At 42.2% G+C, this 23198-nt stretch overlaps 1 protein-coding gene across 1 annotated transcript; it reads right to left on the minus strand.

The window, feature by feature from the left end:
- Positions 1–702: 702 nt before the first annotated feature.
- LOC118403083 (homeobox protein MOX-2-like) lies at positions 703–15746 on the minus strand. Its single transcript, XM_035801524.1, has 3 exons — positions 15201–15746; positions 8808–8971; positions 703–2641 (listed from the first exon to the last, which is right to left on the minus strand). The coding sequence occupies exons 1-3, from the start codon at positions 15598–15600 to the stop codon at positions 2483–2485; spliced, it is 723 nt and encodes a 240-aa protein (XP_035657417.1). The 5' UTR covers positions 15601–15746; the 3' UTR covers positions 703–2482.
- Between the last annotated feature and the right edge of the window lie 7452 nt (positions 15747–23198).

Below are 23198 nucleotides of genomic sequence, written 5' to 3' on the forward strand. Positions count from 1 at the left end.
ATCAGGGTCCCAGCTGTAGAATTTCTTTCGGGCATGATGTTGTCCATAGGCTTTTAGAGCGGAGGTGGGCTGTGAAAGCCCTGGAAACAGTCTGGCATCCAGGGTAGAGACTATGTTATCGACCTATACAGTACAGATCGCCCAGAAAACAACGGAGTGGAACCCCAAAAGTAACAAACTGATGTGCAGTCCCATGACTTTAACATGCATAAAAGTAGAGTGGAGTAGAGTAGAGTAGAGTACTGAGTAGAGAAGAGAAGAGAAGAGAAGAGAAGAGAAGAGAAGAGAAGAGAAGAGAAGAGAAGAGAAGAGAAGAGAAGAGAAGAGAAGAATTAGAGAAGAATTAGAGGAGAGAAAAAGAGTAGAGAAGATAATTCCTATAAAGCTGGGCATCTGACATGGTTATCATGCAAAACAATGAAGTAGAGGAATCAACCTTTTCAAAAAACTAAGTCACCCTTTGTCCCTCTTTGTTTGGTACCAAATGGCCATTTTGGGGGACCTGGCCCATGGACTAAGAGCAGAGCAGAGTAGATATAGCAAAGGGTTTCATAGCACGAAACATATATATTGTCTCTAATAACCATAAAAAGCTCGATATGGGATGAGTAGATGGGTGGAAACCTTTATATTAAAGTATATTTAATCCTTGACACCTCCCAAAGCAATATCACGGTCAAAACAACACAGACGCCAATGATATTTTCCGGTACACAAACATGTATTTACAATAGTGCATTATTGTCCATAGTCCGAACTATGCAACATAAGAAACATGAGAAAGTACAAGGTACAACAATAAACATGCCTCCATACACCATGTGTAACTAAACAAGTTGGTATCAGTAGAACACAGACGGGTGAAAACAAATGCTGACAGGTGCAGAGGCGAAACGTAAACTGAAGAGATCAGTGGAGAGCGGGTTATCTCTGTTATAGGGTCAAACCGGCATTTTTCTTAGTCCGCTGTTGACAGGGTTTCCACCTTACAACAACACGGTCGATTCTCATTATCTGGATACAGTTTCACTGGTCCATTTACAACGTCGCAGCTGTTTAATTCCCAAGTAGTGTCAACCCTCCAAAGATTCAGTGTTTTGAAAACCGCTAACAAGAACCAAAAGATCTGAGTAGCAAAACTTCCATCCTACCAGCCTTGTAGTACCTGCTCACAATTCACTAGTCTGTGTAACGCAAACTCAAATCAGGCTAACAATTCACCTGTACAGTCAATTTCATTTTTCTTACATGTCATGATTGTTATGTGGTTTATTTTACATAATTTGTTGTACAGTATTTCTGTGGTTTATTTGTGTTTTAGTACTTCTTTGCTATCTTTGCTATGTACTTTTGCAATGTACTCTGTCGATAGCGACACGAAAATAAGCAGAAAGCTTGAGTATGTCGTCATCATGTATTGTACTTGAATGTTTCGATAAAAAAAGAACATTAAACCCAACATAATTTCAAAGATGACGGTACATGTATTTCACATAAAAAGAGTTTGAAGATGGCAATAATAGCTGTTACTCACGTGAAACATGAGCGGCAACAGAATTGCTCGTTGTGATGACCACACCATAGCAAACAAGCCTAGAATAATCCGATCCCACCTGACACATACTTAGCAATGTTACAGCTACTTTTCCCACACACATATAGCATACCAATGTTTAAATAGCCGCCATACTGACAGTGGGACATAAAATTTGGCGGGAAGACAGCATCAATGAAAATAGTCCGTCATTGGCAGCTGGCGTGGTATCACATTCGGGGCTCCATTAAAACTGCCACACACATAGCTCTAGTAATACGTATATATACATGCCCCAAATTGTACCGACAAATGACTGTGAAATGTGGGCACTACTAGGACGATTAGAACGCAACATGACCAATTTTCCACCACTTTTTCTCCATGCTGTGTTGCTTATCAATGATAATGAATTCACCGATCATTTCTTACACCTTGTAGGTCACAAGACTAAAACATACAAAGGCAAAAGAGCTCAGTTGATAATACAATTAATTATAACTCAGTAAAACAAAAGAAAACTACAACATCAGTTATTCTAAGCTCCGTCAAAAATTCAAATGTGATGAACATGTACCGCCTGAACTCCTTAATTCTCGCGTGATGTTACGTGGCATCACGAGAACAATTGAAATATTCCATAAACAAGCTACAATTACTGATGATTAGCTCTGCTGTCATCAACACCTTATCTTTACTATTTACATGGAATGAACACGTTCTAGCTAACGTCAATGCGTTATGTGAGAAACTACTAACTTTAAAATCAGTGACGATTTGTAAGATTTCTTTCGAAAACAATCCATCGTCTTCTTCTAGTGTGAAAAGTCACTAGACCTAGGATCAAGGTATAGACGACTCTTAAAAATACAAAATATGTTTTCCGGTGGGTTGCGACTGCAAAATTCATACCGAAGCGGTGTACGATGGGAAGGAGTATTATGGGTACTAGCTGTTGTGTACATGGTCTCCGTTCAAACATGGCGGATCATCTTCAAGGTCAGGGTCGCGAGGCAGAAGTTCTTTCAGGGCCTCCTTGTCCCTCATGGCCGCTCCGCCCTTCGTCCTCTTCCACTTCATCCGCCGGTTCTGGAACCACACCTTGACCTTGAACGAGAGAGGAAGACAAAAAAGTAAGCACTTCATCTCTAGCCGACAATAAAACACCTATATAGTAAACAAGTCACTATTCTCAGTTAGAACAATACAACAAATAGATATAAAAAAAGGCGGCAACCCCAATTCATGACTTAGTTCGGTAGGATTTATGCTTGGAAAATCTCACAATGTCGGCGCTAGGGATTCCAGAATCAAAATGTACAACTGCGTTGTTTTAGTACGACACACAGGTCGTGGTTCCGAGTGCGTATGTGCAGCGAAAGGAATTGTGGGTAATGTGTCAAAGGTAAGGGCCCCTGAGACATAAATAAAGCACGTCTGGGCAAACTGAGACAATGGTCGAGATGAGAAACATTATCAAGTCAAAGGACTTCACATTTGACACATTACTGACGCCATTACCCAGAATCCCTGTCTCTACACATGCGTACTCGGAACCACGAATGCGCTTATTGTTTTACCCACTACCAAACCGTTGGCAAACGACAAACAGGCCAAGTGTAAACCGAACTCGTGTATTTACAGACTACAATAGCCATACATGGCGAGGTTTCCCCTCTGCATTCCCCGTCAAATGCACACGTACGGGCGTCACTGAATGTTTGCACAGTGTGATGGAACGAGTTATGTGATCATAAATCATAACCTGATACGAATCATCATACATGTACACACTCCTTCTGATTTCTATTAACAGCCTACTCGTTGAGTGTTACACTAAACGAAAAGGGTGTTAATAGAAATTAGGAGAAACATATATATGCACGGGACAGTTTGGGGTGAAACAAAATTGGAGATGAAAGCTGAAATGTGAAACCTTGGTGTCCCCAAATGAAGACAGACAGTGTCATTGTTGATGTGCCCCCGTGTTATGAATGCCGCGCATGGCTGGAGCGCTCAGAGGGAACCCGACGGGTCCCCTCGCCCAAACCCAGCCATGACAGCAGAACTCACGACCTCTTTGTCACATAAAAGTGATGAAAATATTTATGGTGTCTGTGTAAGGAGTGATTGACTGGGACATATGGCCACGGGTGACACACGCTGCTGTACAGACATGGTGACTAGAAAGCCGAGACGCCTGTCTTTTAGAAAACTGGATGAAATATCATAAATAAAATGAATATTTAAGTTTTCCATGTTCTTTTGAGTTTTGTTTTTGTTTTTCTGGTCCGTGCCCTTACTATTCTGTAGCTATATATCCACCTATAGTACGCCGTAATGCACACCGATTATAGTGTCTGAGTTTGTTTTCTTACTGAGAGATTTCTGAACTGTCAGGGTCAACCTCAAGGTTAATCTGTCATGATAAGATTCTAGAGAAGATATGATAAAGAAATTTGTAAAGAAACACTATACGTATACTGTCAAAAAAATCTTTATGAAGCTACTGAAATAACCGATACGTTGCATCCACATGTTCCTGAATTGTACAACTACAAGCCTGTATAAGTGTCCAACTCTACATAATGTGACCACTTCTTTTCTGTCCTTGGCATTATTATGACTCCTATTTACAAAAGCATTAAGAGTCATGTTTGTAGTGTGTATCGTTACACAAAGACTAGATTTTCGGGGCTTTTCTTTAGCAGATTTGACTGTACAGCAATGTGAACTATAAAATAAACTCAGGGGCATTTGCAGACATGTTATAGAAAGAGCACCTTACGAAGAAGCCCCACTTTCCTTTACAGACATATTTATTTCTGTCTGTGCTGTCTGTCAACTATGATTGATAGGGATTCTCTTCACAACACAAATGTCCCTATCCCGTCTATTTAGAGCGACAATAGCAGCAACAATATCTCCTGCTTTCACAAAACGGGAAAATTTAGGTCACAGAATGTAGTTGCAGATCCTGAGAAAAGAACTTTGTAGTTAACAGACTTGAGTCAGCTTACAGATGTGCCCTACGTGGCAGAGACTGATATCGATATTCTCGTATAGGACTGTTTAGCTATTGTCGAAGCTGTAGGGCTGATATAAATTAGGATTTTACCATGGTCAATATTGTCTAATATTGACCGAAGGGGAACGGGTTTTCTGCGCGTTAAAAATCTGCGCGCGCGTTATAAATCTGCGCGTTAAAAAATTAAGTTGTGCATTGAGAAATTCTTAGGCAGAAAAATATGACCCCATTATATGATTTTACATCTGTTACCTGAATTTTTGGTTTGAAAAGCCCCTAATTTTTAGGTCCCTTGGGAATAGGCTAATTTACATATCCAGAAGATTTCAAAATCACTTGAATTAGACACGAATGCATGGAAAAATTACTAGTGTGAGGCTTTATATCATAAGATATAAGTGCTTGAGGCTTTTTTCCATTCTACAAGCTTCATTTCATCTTTTTTCAAGCAGATTGTTTCACATGCAAATATCAACCTTTGTTGCGCGTTAAAACTTAATGTTTAAAAATCACTTTAAAACTCCTGGAAAGGGATATTTGTACTCTAGAATGCAACAATATGATACTTAATTTCATTTTGTGTTATCTTCTTCAAGCTTTTAAGTTTAAAACTGCAAAAAAGTTTTCAAATCCTCAGGGAATCAGCTAATTTGCATATTTTAACGCGCAGGTTTTTAACGCGCAAGTTTTAACGCGCAAATTTTAACGCGCACAAAACCCCAACCCGACCGAAGGAGAGGAGGCCATATACGAACGGTGTTCTATCGTCCCCGAATAACACCAGAGGACAAAAGTTGTAAAAGGTAAAAAGAGTGACGACTTTGTGACAGGGTATCAACACAAGGCGTGGGCATGACGAATCGGTGTAACGTTCGAATTTCCAGAACGTGCATAGGTGACATTCTGTCCATCACGGCTCCTCTGACCTTCCAAATGAGAAGGTCACACGAATCTTCGTGTCGTCCAGTCATCCAACCTCTTAATCCTGATGACCTCTGAAGCCACAAGGTCAAGAACGAATTTTGGGCAGATGTAAAGTCTTCCAGTCTGGTTCAAATTCACTTGTGGAGATTTAAAAAAGTGAATTATTGTAACCCCCGTGCTACTATTACCTCTCTGGTCCACTACAAGGATAACAATTTAGAATTAATAGATCGTTTGTTGTTGCTGTTGCTGTGTGTGTTTGTATTTCAAAAAGAGAATACTTAAAACGTTGGTAATCCAACAAGGGACATTGGGCAGAGACATGATGATCAGTTTGCTCCTATGCTTCGGGGTACCATCTATATACTTGCTTGGGTACCCTGGGTATATATATACCCTGGGTACCATCCCATACCCAGTTGGTAACTCTAATAGGCTTCGGTCCCAATTCCCAACCCGGGGCCCGGCCGGGTAGCTTTCAGAAACGAAAAATATGATATAAAAGGCAACAAAACACACAGAGCGTAAACAAAATTAGTCATGGGCATAATCTGCGTACATTCCTTGCAAAACACTCTTATTTTTCGTTTCCGCAAACATCCTGGGCGGGCCCCGGTTTGAAAGCTTATGCGAGTCCCTGTAGAATAACTAGGGTGGTATCCATGACTTCATGGACACCAAGAGCCCTGGTGCATCAGGTGCGTGGAGGCGGTGCCGAGTTAGTCATCAGCCCATCAGCCCAAGCAATGACATCCTCGCCATCTATCAAGCAATGCAAGTCACGGTGGTCTTGGGAGGGTGACGAGATCGTTCAGACAAAACTTTACCCGCCTAACTTGTAAAAGTTCAACCACTGAAATAATGACCGTTTACAGTCTGGGAACGAGGGAAACAAGATATACAAAAATGCCGAGTTCCGCATACGTATATTTACTATGACTACATCGGTACCGTAATAGCAATTTGTGAGCTCCAACTGTTTTTGGTACCTGCCGTTTTACATGCGGGAAAGGGTTCTGTGATACCTGAAAAAGCTTCGACGTACAGGAAGTTTTATGATAACATAGTGTAAGCGCTTTTGGTATCATCCTACGAAGAATTACACGCTAATATATTATTTTCAATATTTGTATGAGCGGCACTTTGTCACCGCCGTCACTTTGTCTTCGGACGTACCTATATTCGTATTATTCTACGTATTTTTCAATAAATACGCCAAAAAAATGCACGCTTCAAAAGCGTCGAAACTCGAAAGTAAAACTTTGGGAACTTTGTACCATTTATTGGGACGAAATACTTCGGGCAATGCGGAAATGCCCACATACTTGCATTGCTAACTTGGCGAGCGCTATTCCTTGCTAGCCACGTAACAGTTATGGAATTTAGATGAGTTATAAAAAGGTAACGCTCAGAAGTTATAACCAGCTGGTATCTCTAAAATGTGAACCCTAACACACAAATGCACGTGAAAGCATTTATGCTATGTACGCCAGATATTTCAATTTGTTATTGTGACGAGAAAATGTCTTTGTACGACAAACTTCACGACAAAATTTTCGAAATTCTCTCGAATAACATATGCTTCTAGCGTACTATTTTATCAATCTCATATCATTTCTCTATGTACATGTAGTTAAGTACATGTAGTTTATCAAAGACTGTGGGAGACAGTTTTCTGACCAAAAAAGGGTTACAAAAGAAATGACAATTTTTCATCATTGGCGTGCCAGGATACGATACTAGTAAGTAAACTCCAAACGCACTTGGATCACAATATTTGGGGAGAAGTCGAGCCGGTATGTGGCGGATAAAATCAGCAATGTTAACTCCGTAGCGTATCTACGAGGCGGTCCCCAACCGCGAAAACAAAGATATCAACATGGACTGGATGTCATGACTCCCCATTCCTGTTGTCATCTCAATTTTAGTAAGAATGTCCGCGCTGGTCGGAACGTCGCTACGAATTACAGGCATGTTCGTTTTCGTTCCCCCGGTACTGTAATGTGTCCGCCCTTGAACGTTTAATCGTGAATCAGATTTGTGTGTGACTTCAAAGACAAAATCTACCGTATTCCTTTGGGAAGAAACATCCAGTAAAACCTACTAGTATATAATAAGAAAACGGGTGTGTTGTGTTGTGTTTCACTGAAGTTTGTGGCGTCGCCGCGGTCGAACGATTTGACAAAGCGCTCATAAAATTTCATCGATGAAAGACAAATCTTTTCACACTTTGTGTGTTTTGTTGTCAGTGAGGTCACCAACGGTCCAGACCATATGGAATACTGTGCATCCATACAGCGCTTAAAGTTGGAAAATGATTCTACACTTGTAGCAATACTTGTGGTAGACTAAAAACATTGCCCTCTTCCGCTGTCACTGTTTTGCTTGGAAAGAAGTGATCACGTAGAAAAACAAATTCAAAGTTCAGTGAACGAAACCACTTTCCCATTCACGTATGGACGTTTGAGTCATGCTTCACGCAGTACAAACTATGGAATAAATCTAATATTGCGCTAATGTAGTCTGGTCTCTATCGCATCTTTATTGACAAAAATCAATAACTTTATTGACACAGAAGAAACAAATCAAATCATTTAGGCGTGTCAAATCAGTTTTCCGAACTTTGAAATGATTCCTACCGGGTATCAAAAGGACATCGGGGCATGAGATATTATATTCAACCCCGCAGGCCTACGCGATGCGTGAATGTGTGAATGATGGTTGCTTGATTGTAGGGAGAAAAGATTGAATGAATGGATTTACTAGTTTGTTACAACTTCTATTAATGTACGTATGAGCGTATTAATTTTTGGTCATGCGACCTTCAGAAAACGACAGCAGGCGTTCTGTATTTCCTGGTAAAGTAAATAAAATGAAAATGAAATAAATGACTGCGTCGGAGTGTGTTGCGCCTTGAGCTTGTGCTTTCCAATCAGAGGTCCTGACTCGGCTGGTTTTGACGTCTGTTTAATTCGGGCTGGCCGACATAAAGAAACCCTGACACAAGAAGAGAGCCAGACAAAGTGCCCACAAGACCTCTGGTTGGAGGTAGGAGGGTTTACCGGCAGTGCTTAGGTCACATTTCATGGGGCTCGACCGGGCTGTTTTAGGACACAAAAAATAAAAATGTATACCTAAAACATACAGACAAATCATTGACTCCTCTTTTTACGTTGTGTATTTAAGTGTCTTTTATATAATTTTTTTCGTTCCCGAAAGCTGCCCGGTCGGGCCACGTTTGGAAATATGACCTAAGCATAATGTGAAACAAACGAACGTAGTCTGTATGTTAGGCTTAACGTGACGTATCCAATGTCTCACCTGACGCTCGGTGAGGTCCAGTTTGACGGCGATCTCGTACCTGCGGAGCCTCGTCAGGTAGTTGTGATGGCGGAACTCGTTCTCCAGCTCCATGATCTGCTGTTTGGTGAAGGCTGTGCGCTCTTTCCTCGGCTTGGCCGACAGGTCCAGCTTAAAACTCGAGTCTGGTTAGAAAGAAGAAGAAAAAAATGAGCTATCACCATCATGTACAATGTCCTGTGAAACGTCGATGAAGGTTAGACATCCCTATAACAAGATACGGCAAATTGCAATTACTCAAGCAACTGGATATGCTTTGAGAAACGGTTAGACGTTTCAGATAATAACATCCGTTATCTTTCGTCAGTAACACCGCTTTTTTTCTAACACGGAAAGCTATCGATAGGTCGCCAATATAATTCTTGCAATGATGTAAATTTTATTAAAGTATCTATAAGTCACTTCCGTAAACAACGGTACAATCCCTCAGAATTCAACAATAGCGTTTTTATTGTTTTGCCTACAAGTACAACTGACAACATGGGTTTTATTTCTGCGTATGCGCCAGAGTTTTATTCGTTTTTACTTTAGGGAGCGTGGGATGTTGAGGCAGACCGTTCTAAACCTCCTTAGTTGTGGGAATATTGACGACAACCTCCAAGCTGTAACAACATCAAGTTTAGTGTTCAGTCCTCCAGACCACATATTACCGAGAGGTTTAAACCTAAGAGTGTCGACTTGTCGTCTTGGACGAGGCAAGTCGTTTTGACCTCCATAGTTGTGGGAATATTGACGAAAACCTCCAAGCTGTAACAACAACGCCAGTAGAGTTAGGTCCTCTCAAACCACAAGTTATATTACCCAACGGTTAAAACCCAACACTGCCGACTTTTCCTTCTGGTTTGTGGCCAAAGCTTCCAGCTGCGTTGCCCGAGCCCGAAGGTGTATCAGACTCCCGTGGTAACACGGTTAGGAGTGCCACCGCCCGAGCTTTGTGACCCCGGCGGGGTTTGAGTCATGCTCTCCGCCGTGACAAACGTGGCGTTCCTGGCAGATGAGCGCGTACCTTGAGCCTGGGAAAACACAGAGGCGCTCCCCTGAGAAGTGCCCTGACAAGGCGGTTGTCAGACGAGCAGTCCAATGTTTCGACGGAGACAGTAAATCTGCCAAATAGACGCAGGCACCTTCTCACATCTCAGCCCCCCTTCCTATTTCCACGAAATGGCGATAGCGCTGCGACTCCACTGCGACCCAAATTGGATTTATGTGAACCCTTTAGGGCGCATAGGTCGTGCGATCGTCGTACGATAGCTAACTCCGGGCTTCGGGCATTTTTCGAGGACAAAAATGTACGTCTCCTGCAAAGTTTAACTGTCTTGGTACACAAAATGCTGTTTTGGATCCAAGTAGGTGGCTGTCACAGTCTGCTTGAAATGGCATCAAAATCGTACGACGATCGCACGACGTATGTGACCGGGCCCTAACTAGTGTGACCGGGAATACAGTACTAGCATCGTGCAAGATTTAAAACTTTTTAGGTGTCACTGAAAAGACAACAAAACAAAGAAATCGTACGAAGGTTTGTTTTCTATCTATGAAATTCGCTGAGCTCTCTGTCAAATTTTAGGTCGCACCGAGGTCGTACATGTGTACAGAGGTCACCGACCTAGTGATATTTGGAGGTGTAAGAGGCGTTCCACAGAACGTTCGGTCACATGTAGGTTTACTACCGGTGTCATTTATATCAGAACTAATCAAAGTCAAGGGGAAACATGTATTGGTGTCTGTTACAACAAGTTCAAACAGTTCAGGAATATTGGCATTCCGATATTGACTGTGCCATATGGCATTTTAAAGATCTGGACACGTCTGGCTTTCCCCCAGGTCCTATGGTGTATATCTGTAGTTCGAAGTTGTCAAATCTTGCGCGCCGGGTGTAGAATATGAAATGTCCAAAACGAATATCAAAAACGTTACATCGACACAGCCTCAACTAGATATTCAAACCGAACACGTAAGAATGTTGAAGACACTCCTGTAGAATCCCTGCACGTTTTAGAGAAGTACATTAGCCGGGTTAAGATATATACAACAGTTCCTATCCCTCCCTAAACCGATGACATGTCCATGGCACATCGCCAGGCCCTGTACCCACAGGGCAAAGTCTTCTAGCGTGATGTAAGGAAAAAATCGCTTGGTCGTCTTATAACGCCCGTTATATCTAATCTAGTATCTTAGACTATGATTCATACAATTGTTTGAAAGAGGCTGTTACTACTGTACAGAATGCAGAGATAGACTACTCAAACGTTAACGGTGACAGGCATTTTAAGAATAACGTCAGCTTAAGTTAGGCCTGACGCAGCATTTCGGAGAGAATCTGTAATTATGCAAGTCTTTGATGACATTTTGAAAGACGCAATAAACTGGTGCAGACAATATTTGATATCGGCTTAATGCTCCATTCTAAGTGTAAGTTTCCAAAGAGGGATTGGGAAAGGTACCCCTCCTAGCATCTTAGTGTGTGTGTGTCTAAAAGTTGCAACTCAAATATATCATTTGATGACAAGGGAATTTTGACGTCCTTGAGACGATTAAAGATTAAAGACGAAACTTACTTCCTTCAGTTCCTTGACCTTGGGTTATCAGTTAGATTCCGAATGATTCACTTCCGTTTTCTAATATTTTCGTGACTTCTGGTTATGGCGCGTCAGCGATATCTGTTTTTTTTTTCAAAAGCAGAAGTACACAGAAATAGAAACATCACTCTCAATTAAACATCACTTAATTAAATCTTAATTAAAATCTTAGCGTTCATTAGCATTACTCTATAGCACTTTTTAATGAACTTTGCTCCGAAAGTCGAACTTCCTTTTCTAGCTCTTCTTTTTCTGAAAAAAAAAAAGAAGATAAACTGGCTCTTCTGGGATGACTCAAATCTGTTGTGACTGTGATTTTGAATTCGAATTTGCCTATGGCAGTTCATCTTGATAACGACTGATTGCGGTCACCGGGACGCCACGCACCAGCTACCATTAGTTGTTACAGAACTTACACCTGATTGTTCGATGTCTATATCAACTTTACCCTGGATATCAGAGTACAACTTAGCCGGCTATGGGAGTTTACGCCTTCACGCAGTAGGCGTATCTCCCCGGGCCGGCTAAAGTCGGTTTACGGGGCTATGTTGCTAGCGGCCCGGGAAAGAACCGTAGCCGCGAGCGCTGTTCTCTGGATACCAGGGTATATCAACTTCTTCACATCAGTGATCATTAGTGTCTTCACTGAATCACAGATCCTGTTGTCAGTGGCTCGAGACGGGACTTCTTGGTAGGCGGTATACTGTGTCAGAAATTATCTTCATATGTCGATGAAGGTTAGACATCCAGGTAATAAGATAGGTCACTGACGAAAGATGTTATCTGAAACGTCTGACTGTTTCCAAAATCATATCCAGTTGCTGTTAGTGCTATTTGGCGGATGTTTACTAGTATATGTGTGTATTTTTCAAGTCACTTGCGTTCTTACATAACTTTATGATGTTCCCTATTCTGCTGGTACAAATATTCACAAGAACTTCCGTATTTTCCTACTTTAATTGACGTCAATTTTGTCGACAGAAGAGCGACTTTATTCCAATCGGAGAGAGGTAGATAGATAGAGTTAAAGACAGAGGGGAGAGAGAGAGAGAGAGAGAGAGAGAGAGAGAGAGAGAGAGAGAAAAGTACATGTACTTGAAGTTCAAAGGCGGAGAGAGTTAGCACCGTTACATGAAATCCCCGCTTGAATGAATTTTAGAAATGGTCTCATGGTATAACTATGACATTTCATGTGAGTCCTTACCCTCTTACCACGAGTGTTTCATGTTCATACACTGTCTTTAGGTTGTGTTTGATGTACATGTGACGGACGACGTTTTGCATGATGAAAGCGGAGACGCCGCCCCCCTCCCCCACTAGAGACCCGCCCTCCCTCACAAGGTGTCCCACACACAGATACCCATTCATTTGCTTCGACAAATATACACGGAGAATCTGTGGGTCGCCGTCCCCTGTTTCCGGTTCAGACCGTTCCCGTGGTCTGTTACAGAAACTAGGCCGCGGCAAGACAAATATACACGGCGTCTTCTTCATTGGTCATCAGAGATCACTAAGATTCAATAACGACAGGAACAAAGTCACGCCGCTCAACTTGATGTTTCTTTTAGAATTAAGTGTAGATGGGGCGTTGCTGCAGCTGTGAGTTACGATACCACCATAATAGAACACGTTTAGGGTCATCTTCACTTTATCCGTGTAGAATACTAGCATGCCCTTTCCACTGGTTAGGTGGGGAGATCCAATACGCTCCAGACAGCGAGAAATTGTCTACCACAGGCTAGCAGAATATGAGACACATTGAAGAAGTACACTAGACTACAGATGTACGCACCAAATATCAGAAAGCCGAAATGTTCATTCTGAGAATCGTTCGTGAACTGTACTATTCAAAGGTAAATTTTTATCAGAATAGAGTAGAGTAGAGTAGAGTAGAGTAGAGTAGAGTAGAGTAGAGTAGATTAGAGTAGAGTACTAGAGTAGAGTAGAGTACTAGAGTAGAGTAGAGTAGAGTAGAGTAGAGTAGAGTAGAGTAGAGTACTAGAGTAGAGTAGAGTACAGTAGAGTAGAGTTGAGGAGTAGAGTAGAGTAGAGTAGAGTAGAGTAGAGTAGAGTAGAGTAGAGTAGAGTAGAGTAGAGTAGAGTAGAGTAGAGTAGAGTAGAGTAGAGGAGAGTAGAGTAGAGTAGAGTTCTTCTGACGCTATCAAAACATAACCGATCATGCATCGTTGACAGCGAAACGATTTAACATCAGATGCACGTTTCTAATGTTCGATATCAGAAATTGATTCAGATTTATCGCTGTTTACTTTATCAACGTGCAACGCTGCCATTTTCTTCACTAAGCGTCGCGCTTGCTAGTGTTTCCCTGTTGAACTCCGTTTGCTATCGCCAAGAATTCCAAAGTTCTCCTCCCCATGTATCTCCAAACGTCACTCCGGGTCTTGTTGTAGAAATGTTGTTTGGACACAGCGGAGAAAATAAAAGCCCACCGCTTGTGAGGAGGGACCCGACAGTGTCAGTAGAGCGTGGTAATGCGCAGATGTGGGTATATCCGCTGTGACTGTGTTTGGGAGAAGATCGCCCACGTACTTTGTAATTAAACCGAAATGAGGGGTAAGGCAGGGGTCAGACTTGTTCAAATGAAGCGCTGGATTCGTCCCACAGAGAACACCGTGGAGTTCTCACATGGCTTACTAAACTTCAATCATCCACACAACCCGATCTCCGCAAAATTACATCTTCAAAGAAAACTTTATTGTTGAATACTTGTAATCAAATCTTAAGATTAGATGCATTGAGTTAAGGAAGTTTTGAAAAATACCAAGGATAAGCATTGTAACGTGTCCAAACATAAGTGAAAAGTGAAAAAAAATCCAAATGATTTGGGTACTAGTATACCCTCCTCTTCATAGAAAACAAACAAACGAAACCTTCTTGTCTCGATTATGATAGCTGAAGATGCGTAATTGGACATTGCGAAGCGGCTTTTGGGTCTTCATTCAAAGTACCGCTACCTTCGCAACACGAAACAACAGCAATTTTTTTTTATAAAAGTAGAGTGAAATGGTAACCTCTACCGCTCCTCTTCTGTTTTTGGTACTCGTGTACACTGCTTTAAACTTCTTGTTCTTGAAAGGGCGAATATCTTCAATAAAATGATGCCAAAGATTATAAATAGACAGAGAAAGTTCAGAAAACTTGTGAGATGGGGGTTATCCACAGGTCTGTTTAGTCTTGTATTAAGGGAGGTGTCAACCCGTGAAACGCGGTCACAACTGGCGGAACTGGGGGGCTGGGCCCGGCCCGCTTACAGTCACTACAGCCTGACACCTCTGCGGTCACACACATCCGTGCCAAGCGGTCTCAAGTACATGATAAACGGACGGGGAGCGATTCTCGTATGGCCGTGAGATGAACTGCACACGACTAGGAAGTTTATAAATGTTTGCTGAGTGACGACATCCAGTTTCCATGGTTTCTCTTCCTTTCTAAGTGTCATAATTCGGATGACGAGGCATATAATTTCACTGTTGACAGCGATGTCTTGAAGTACCAGTTTTGTTTAGTCGATGTCACTGGCCCAATTCAAGTTGACAACATCAGACAAGCGTTAAGAACGTGTATAGCCATTTGAAAAAAATTATTGCGGGGTATTATAGTATGTGCCAGAAACTTTGAAAGTTATGACAATGAGTTAAGAAAACAGATTTGTTACATACGTAGAGGCTGAGATTGAAAGTTACTACAGTTACTGACTAGAACGATAGAGGCAGTAAACGCTTTACAAATATATCGTTATAACTATTTTTCTCACCTGAGTTCTCTCTATTGTTTGTGGGGGACACACTAGAGCAGGACAGCCTGTCGTCGTCGTTCACAACGTTCGAGTTCAGAACACAAGACGTGGGCACTGCCATGTTGGTTCGCTCCTCTAGGGTCTTATTGCAGGACAAGTCCTGTTCTTGGCCGTAATACGGGTTTTCGTGCATGCCCGAGTTGTGGAGGGAGACCTGCTCGGGGCGTTGGGACCAGCTCATCGCCTGGGAAGAGTACATAGATACATGGCTGGCCTCGGCGAGAGCGTGCAGCCCGCCGGCCGTGGTGGGCACCGGAGGGTAGCGCGACGCCTGCGGGCCTGAGTGAGACGTGTGCCCGTAGGGGTAGTGGTGGAGTGACGGTGGGGGTGCCGAGCTCATGTACATGGCTGCCTCCATACAGGTGAGGACGCAGATGACAGTGATGAGCTCCGGTGAAAATCGCCGTGTCACTCTCAATCTCAAGTGTACAAGATAACCACTGTATGGTGGGAGCTCCGGAACACACCACTCTGGACGATTGAACACAGCGTACTGGCATCTGCGTACGCTAGCCGACAGGCATATATGGGCATGGGTCGTACCGCGCAAGCCGAGGTAACATGACCCGCCCAGCCCCACAGGACTTCCCGTCGGCCTGCCCGCCAGCTGAGGGCACGTACAACACAGAAACATCCTGGGGGGACGCGCAACATGCGCCCGAGAACACAAATCAAACGCACCGGTAAAACACAATCAAAAACACTCCACAAGAACACAGCATCACTACTTGACGCAATTTGGTATCTTTTAGTTTTTTCACAGTTTTGGTATATAAGATCGGTGAACGTTGCAGCTGAAAGCATCTTCTGGTTGTGTGTTTATATTACCTGCCCCCTTCGGGGCAAGGTGGCCATCAATTTTCTGGCCAACTTTCTCCCACTCCGGTTCCCATGATGGCCGCGCGTAACGACCATCTGTATGGCAACAGACCAGGAAACGATTCAGCTGGCTTGAAAGGACTTTCAGATGGTGTTATTATTGGGAGGACACCATTTTGTGGTTCTTTAAACAGGTGTTTTTTTTTTCTCAGACAATAACAAGACAGTCCACGTAACAACCCTTGCGACCTCAAATAGGTTTCGAAACATTCGATTCTATTTTTAAAAGTAGTAATCATGAAATAACACTTTTCAAAACACAATACTACCAGTACTGTGCTTTGAAAAGTGTTGTTTCATGATCGCTCCACCAGCACTGGCCTTACATAACGTCATATATGTAACGTCATATATGTATATATATCGAATCACTCGTATGTACTTTTTCAACTATGCTATACGCACCGGTATAGCAAATCGACTATGATCCCGACGAGAACCCTCTACATGTTCTAGCGAAGGTAAAAATCCCCGACTTCAACTCTTCTATCAAACTGCCATCTCTCCACAGTTACGCCGACTGGTGAGTTATTACTATAATACCCTCTATCAAACCACAAGGCCGGGTGGAAAATCAGCCACGCGCCTTCCGATGCCCTATCTGATAAACCCCGCCCCCTGATAGAACGATAATCCTCTAGCCTCCATCAGGCATTCCTACGGCTACGGGGGTGCGGGGATCGTAGAATTCGGCAAAAAATCGGGAAATTGGCAAGAGGAGTCAGTCCACGCTACAGGTACACTCTCACTGTACTTGCGTCACGCTTGCGTCAATGCGGGGTTCGAAAGATAACGAATTTCAGAGATAAAGAACTAATTTTCTTACTTTTTGTTGTCTTCTAAGTCATACATTTACGTATTACGCAATATATTAATTATTAAAAATACCAAAACAGTGACGCAGTGAATGAACCCCGCAGTGACGCAAACTCGACGCAAAGTTTCCCCACCGAAGATCTAGAGACTGCGCGGCCGACCAACTCCTCTGATAGCAAAACTCCCCTGGAAAATCATTCTTGAGTGAGTGAAATTATTCTTCCTATAATAATAGCCAGCGTAGTCAGTCTGGTAGAGACTATACTACTGTATACTCCGGATAGGAGCACACCTGTGACTGTGACATACGATAGGCGGTACGGCACAGCCTTGGAACGCCGCCACTACAGCGTTGACAACAAACGGCAATATCAAACTACTATGCAGCGCCTCGGGGTCTTCCTGAGGTCATATATTAGCGGTCATTGCCGAAGGCGTCTTACACATTGATACAAAACAGCAGTTGAATGAGAAGATAACGTGAAACGTAATACGGTAAAATACTGAAGGGCTTTGCAGTGGAGTCAAGGCTCTGAAGTACTAATGAAAAACTGTGGTTATAGATATCATAGATCTTCTGTGTTGATATGAGTCCTTCGTTTACAAGAAATGTTTATGCTTTTGAACCGTTTCCAAGGACACACGTTGTGACTTTGATGAAGATACTAAGATCTTAGAATCCTTATCATGTCTATCAACGCTCGTAGCCACGGCAACGAAATGTTGTCAAGCCAGTGTAAGGTTTCCTTTCTATAGATCTACTGTACGTCTTTAGCACGCAGTGCGTATTTGCGTCTTTAGCTAGTTGCAAATTATCTTCCTTTTCGTTTTCAAATTTGAAACGATGATAACCGTGAGTTCGTTTCCTAAGTTTTAGAAATGAATTATACAGAGCTTTTGGTTATAGCTCATGCATTTCTTCGTTAGTATTGCATTTTAAGACATGCTTAACGCTATGTTTACCTACACTTTATCGGTACTTTGTTTTGTTAGATAAAAGTCATATTTCTAGCAGTTTAAAGTTCCAAACTTCAATGTGTGACACATGGCGACTCTCCAGTCGCGAGAACCCGTGCCGACTAATTCTAACAGCCCGCCAGGTCAAAGTTGAATTTTGTCAGCAGCATGGGGTAACGGCGCTCCTTGCGGGGGGTCGGACCGTGGAGCTCCCAGCGTCACGTCACACAGATGTCTTCGGGACACATCAACACGTGCGCCGAGACCCTTCCGCACCGTCTGCGGTGAATCAACGGGATCGGGTTTCCGTGATCGTTCTTTAACTCGCCAATTATACGCCTGTGTGCTTTCAATTCTACTGCAACATCTTGGGGCAATATCCAGCGTCTAAGACCTCTTGTCATGTTTAATGTTTTGCCTTGGGACAGGGAGTTGGGCGGCAACAGTAGAAGTAAGAAGAAAAGTTGCCAAGACGTCGGCGGGTGATTTCATTGCTAAAGAGGCCGATGTTTACGGAGCAGAGAAATAACAACATGTAACAAGGCCCAGCGCACTTCAAAACAGTTGCCAAGAATGTTAATCGAGTTAACACTGATGTCGTTTTCGATTACAGAACACTTGCCGAAGCCGCCCAAGTTTATGTTCGTGGGATCCCTAACAATGACGTCTTGACGGGGAAGATGAATAGGATAGATTCCCGATAAGAAACTAGCGGTGAATAACCCTTGATCACCCTTATATATACTTATCACATACTTATACCTAGCCTGGAGTCCAGCCTTGTTAGTCTGCTCCTGAAAGTCGCTACTTGGCGGCGGTTAGCGATCTTCGGGAGCAGACTAACAAGCAGACTTCTTTTTCTTGGTGAAGCCTAACAAGACTGGACTCCAGGCTTCCAGGCTACCTTATAGTATACCTTCAAGGTATAAGATAGCCTAGAGTCCAGCCTTGTTAGGCTTCACCAAGAAAAATACATTCATATTTTGAGCGGCGCGGCCATGTGTGTGAATGTTGGAAGGGCTAGATACATTGATTTTTATTTGGTGTATTGGTTGTGACAAAAAATGGAAATGGTTAAATTCTTGTTTGTGATCATCTAGTGACTCTCTTTGTTACTGCAACAAAACTTAATTTTTTGGACATCTCGTTTGTTTGTTTACTCGTTCTTCGTTTGGTTGAGCTATCTGGGAATAAAACTGAGCTACGTCAGGTGGTCTTCAGTGTTCTTTGAAATTCTGTCGAAACACTCAGCAACGGCGTTACAACATAGAAGTATACATTTCAAGGTCAATACTTGTATTCTGTAGCACTGAGCTAGATAGCAAGCTTTACAATATGTTCTTTGCCACCTGTGGAATCAAGTAGAGAACAAATGCACATCTATCAAACTGTGACCTTATGAAATGATTTATGTAGAAAAAACGACGTCTAAATAGTTTGGTAAGATATTCCCTCTGCCATTAGCTCGTAAATAAACCACATCGGAGAAAGCGCTGTACAGCGCTCTTGGCGAACATCAGTGGTATTGCATACTCACACTTGTTCATTCGCGTTGTCCCAAAAATTAATACTTCAAGCAGGTTACAATGACATTTGATAGTCTCAATAAATGATCTGAATGTCCTGCAAGCTGACACTTCCTGTCAATAAACAAAAAAAAAACTGTTGCCGTTGAGTCTTTGTTGCTCCTCAATAGGTAACTTAACAGACCTGTAAGTCCATATAACTGTATATCAAACATGCAAGGAAGTGAAAGTTAGGCATACCACATTTAATCAAAAGTCGGGTGCTTACTTACCGAGATATGACTTTAGCACTAACCGCTAGGGTTAGGGTTAGGGTTAGGGTTAAGGTTAAGGTTAGGGTAGTGCTTAGATGCAATATGGCTAAGAGTGTATTCGAGTCGGTCAAACTTGGTATCATTGAAAAAGTATCTTGGTACAGAGTTGCAATCTGCAAACCGTTTAGAAATCGGGTGTTTACTTCCCTAGAGATGACTTAAGCACTAACCTCTAGGGTTAGGGTAAGGGTTAGGGTTAAGGTTAAGGTTAGGGTTAGGGTAGTGCTTAGATGCAATATGTCTACGAGTGTATTTTAGTCGGTCAAACTTGGTATCATTGAAAAGGTATCTTGGTACAGAGTTGTAATCTGCAAACCGGTTAGAAATCGGATGTTTACTTCCCGAGATATGACTTAAGCACTAACCGCTAGGGTTAGGGTTAGGGTTAAGGTTAGGGTTAGGGTAGTGCTTAGATGCAATATGTCTACGAGTGTATTTTAGTCGGTCAAACTTGGTATCATTGAAAAGGTATCTTGGTACAGAGTTGTAATCTGCAAACCGTTTAGAAATCGGCTGGTTACATCCCGAGATATGACTTAAGCACTAACCGCTAGGGTTTTGGTTAGGGTTAAGGTTAGGGTTAGGGTAGTGCTTAGATGCAATATGGCTAAGAGTGGATTCTAGTCGGTCAAACTTGGTATCATTGGAAAGGTATCTTGGTGCAGAGTTGTAATCTGCAAACCGTTTAGAAATCGGGTGTTTACTTCCCGAGATATGACTTAAGCACTAACCGCTAGGGTTAGGGTTAGGGTTAAGGTTAGATTTAGGGTAGTGGTTAGATGCAATATGGCTAAGAGTGTATTCTAGTCGGTCAAACTTGGTATCATTGAAAAGGTATCTTGGTACAGAGTTGTAATCTGCAAACCGTTTAGAAATCGGGTGGTTACATCCCGAGATATGACTTAAGCACTAACCGCTAGGGTTTTGGTTAGGGTTAAGGTTAGGGTTAGGGTAGTGCTTAGATGCAATATGGCTAAGAGTGGATTCTAGTCGGTCACGTCAAACTTGGTATCATTGAAAAGGTATCTTGGTACAGAGTTGTAATCTGCAAACAGTTCAGAAATCGGGTGTTTACTTCCCGAGATATGACTTAAGCACTAACCGCTAGGGTTTTGGTTAGGGTTAAGGTTAGGGTTAGGGTAGTGCTTAGATGCAATATGGCTAAGAGTGTATTCTAGTAGGTCAAACTTGGTATCATTGAAAATGTATCTTGGTACAGAGTTGTAATCTGCAAACCGTTTAGAAATCGGGTGTTTACTTCCCGAGATATGACCTAAGCACTAACCGCTAGGGTTAGGGTTAGGGTTAAGGTTAGGGTTAGGGTAGTGCTTAGATGCAATATGGCTAAGTATGGATTCTAGTCGGTCAAACTTGGTATCATTGAAAAGGTATCTGGGTACAGAGTTGTAATCTGCAAACCGTTTAGAAATCGTTTGTTTACTTCCCGAGATATGACGTAAGCACTAACCGCTAGGGTTAGGATAAAGGTTAAGGTTAGGGTTAGGGTAGTGCTTAGATGCAATATGGCTAAGAGTGGATTCTAGTCGGTCAAACTTGGTATCATTGAAAAGGTATCTGGGTACAGAGTTGTAATCTGCAAACCGTTTAGAAATCGTTTGTTTACTTCCCGAAATATGACTTAAGCACTACTCGCTAGGGTTAGGGTTAGGGTTAAGGTTAGGGTTAGGGTAGTGCTTAGATGCAATATGGCTAAGAGTTGATTCCAGTCGGTCAAACTTGGTATCATTGAAAAGGTATCTTGGTACAGAGTTGTAATCTGCAAACCGTTTTGAAATCGGGTGTTTACTTCCCGAGATATGACTTAAGCACTAACCGCTAGGGTTAGGGTTAGGGTTAAGGTTAGGGTTAGGGTAGTGCTTAGATGCAATATGGCTAAGAGTGGATTCTAGTCGGTCAAACTTGGTATCATTGGAAAGGTATCTTGGTGCAGAGTTGTAATCTGCAAACCGTTTAGAAATCGGGTGTTTACTTCCCGAGATATGACTTAAGCACTAACCGCTAGGATTAGGGTTAGGGTTAAGGTTAGATTTAGGGTAGTGCTTAGATGCAATATGGCTAAGAGTGTATTCTAGTCGGTCAAACTTGGTATCATTGAAAAGGTATCTTGGTACAGTGTTGTAATCTGCAAACCGTTTAGAAATCAAGTGTTTACTTCCCGAGATATGACTTAAGCACTAACCGCTAGGGTTAGGGTTAGGGTTAAGGTTAGGGTTAGGGTAGTGCTTAGATGCAATATGGCTAAGAGTGTATTCTAGTCGGTCAAACTTGGTATCATTGAAAAGGTATCTTGGTACAGAGTTGTAATATGCAAACCGTTTAGAAATCGGGTGTTTACTTCCCGAGATATGACTTAAGCACTAACCGTTAGGATTAGGGTTAGGGTTAAGGTTAGATTTAGGGTAGTGCTTAGATGCAATATGGCTAAGAGTGTATTCTAGTCGGTCAAACTTGGTATCATTGAAAAGGTATTTTGGTACAGTGTTGTAATCTGCAAACCGTTTAGAAATCAAGTGTTTACTTCCCGAGATATGACTTAAGCACTAACCGCTAGGGTTAGGGTTAGGGTTAAGGTTAGGGTAGTGCTTAGATGCAATATGGCTAAGAGTGTATTCTAGTCGGTCAAACTTGGTATCATTGAAAAGGTATCTTGGTACAGAGTTGTAATCTGCAAACCGTTTAGAAATCGGGTGTTTACTTCCCGAGATATGACTTAAGCACTAACCGCTAGGGTTAGGGTTAGGGTTAAGGTTAGGGTTAGGGTAGTGCTTAGATGCAATATGGCTAAGAGTGTATTCTAGTCGGTCAAACTTGGTATCATTGAAAAGGTATCTTGGTACAGTGTTGTAATCTGCAAACCGTTTAGAAATCGGATGGTTACATCCCGAGATATGACTTAAGCACTAACCGCTAGGGTTAGGGTTAGGGTTAAGGTTAGGGTTAGGGTAGTGCTTAGATGCAATATGGCTAAGAGTAAATTCTAGTCGGTCAAACTTGGTGTCATTGAAAAGGTATCTTGGTACAGAGTTGTAATCTGCAAACAGTTTTGAAATCGGGTGTTTACTTCCCGAGATATGACTTAAGCACTAACCGCTAGGGTTAGGGTTAGGGTTAAGGTTAGGGTTAGGGTAGTGCTTAGATGCAATATGGCTAAGAGTGTATTCTAGTCGGTCAAACTTGGTATCATTGAAAAGGTATCTTGGTACAGAGTTGTAATCTGCAAACCGTTTAGAAATCGGGTGGTTACATCCCGAGATATGACTTAAGCACTAACCGCTAGGGTTATTTATTTATTTTATTTTATTCGCATTCGTTTATCGAGCATTGGACAAGAAGCTCACCAAGAGCTTATGGAGGTCTTCTGCTCTAACAATGCACATACAATGACACACAAAAGTAACAAAATTGAGATTATAACGAAACGTATAACTTAAGATGACATGAAC

The sequence above is a fragment of the Branchiostoma floridae genome, chromosome 16 (genome assembly GCF_000003815.2).
Source record: "Branchiostoma floridae strain S238N-H82 chromosome 16, Bfl_VNyyK, whole genome shotgun sequence".
NCBI lineage: Eukaryota > Metazoa > Chordata > Leptocardii > Amphioxiformes > Branchiostomatidae > Branchiostoma > Branchiostoma floridae.

Excerpts from the sequence above, each read along its gene's own strand:
- LOC118403083 (XM_035801524.1), bottom strand. The coding sequence starts at position 15,600 with ATGGAGGCAGCCATGTACATGAGCTCGGCACCCCCACCGTCACTCCAC. Across the intron at positions 8,972-15,200 it reads AAACAATAGAGAGAACTCAG|ACTCGAGTTTTAAGCTGGAC; the intron begins GTGAGAAAAATA and ends CTTTCTAACCAG. Across the intron at positions 2,642-8,807 it reads TGGACCTCACCGAGCGTCAG|GTCAAGGTGTGGTTCCAGAA; the intron begins GTGAGACATTGG and ends CTCTCGTTCAAG.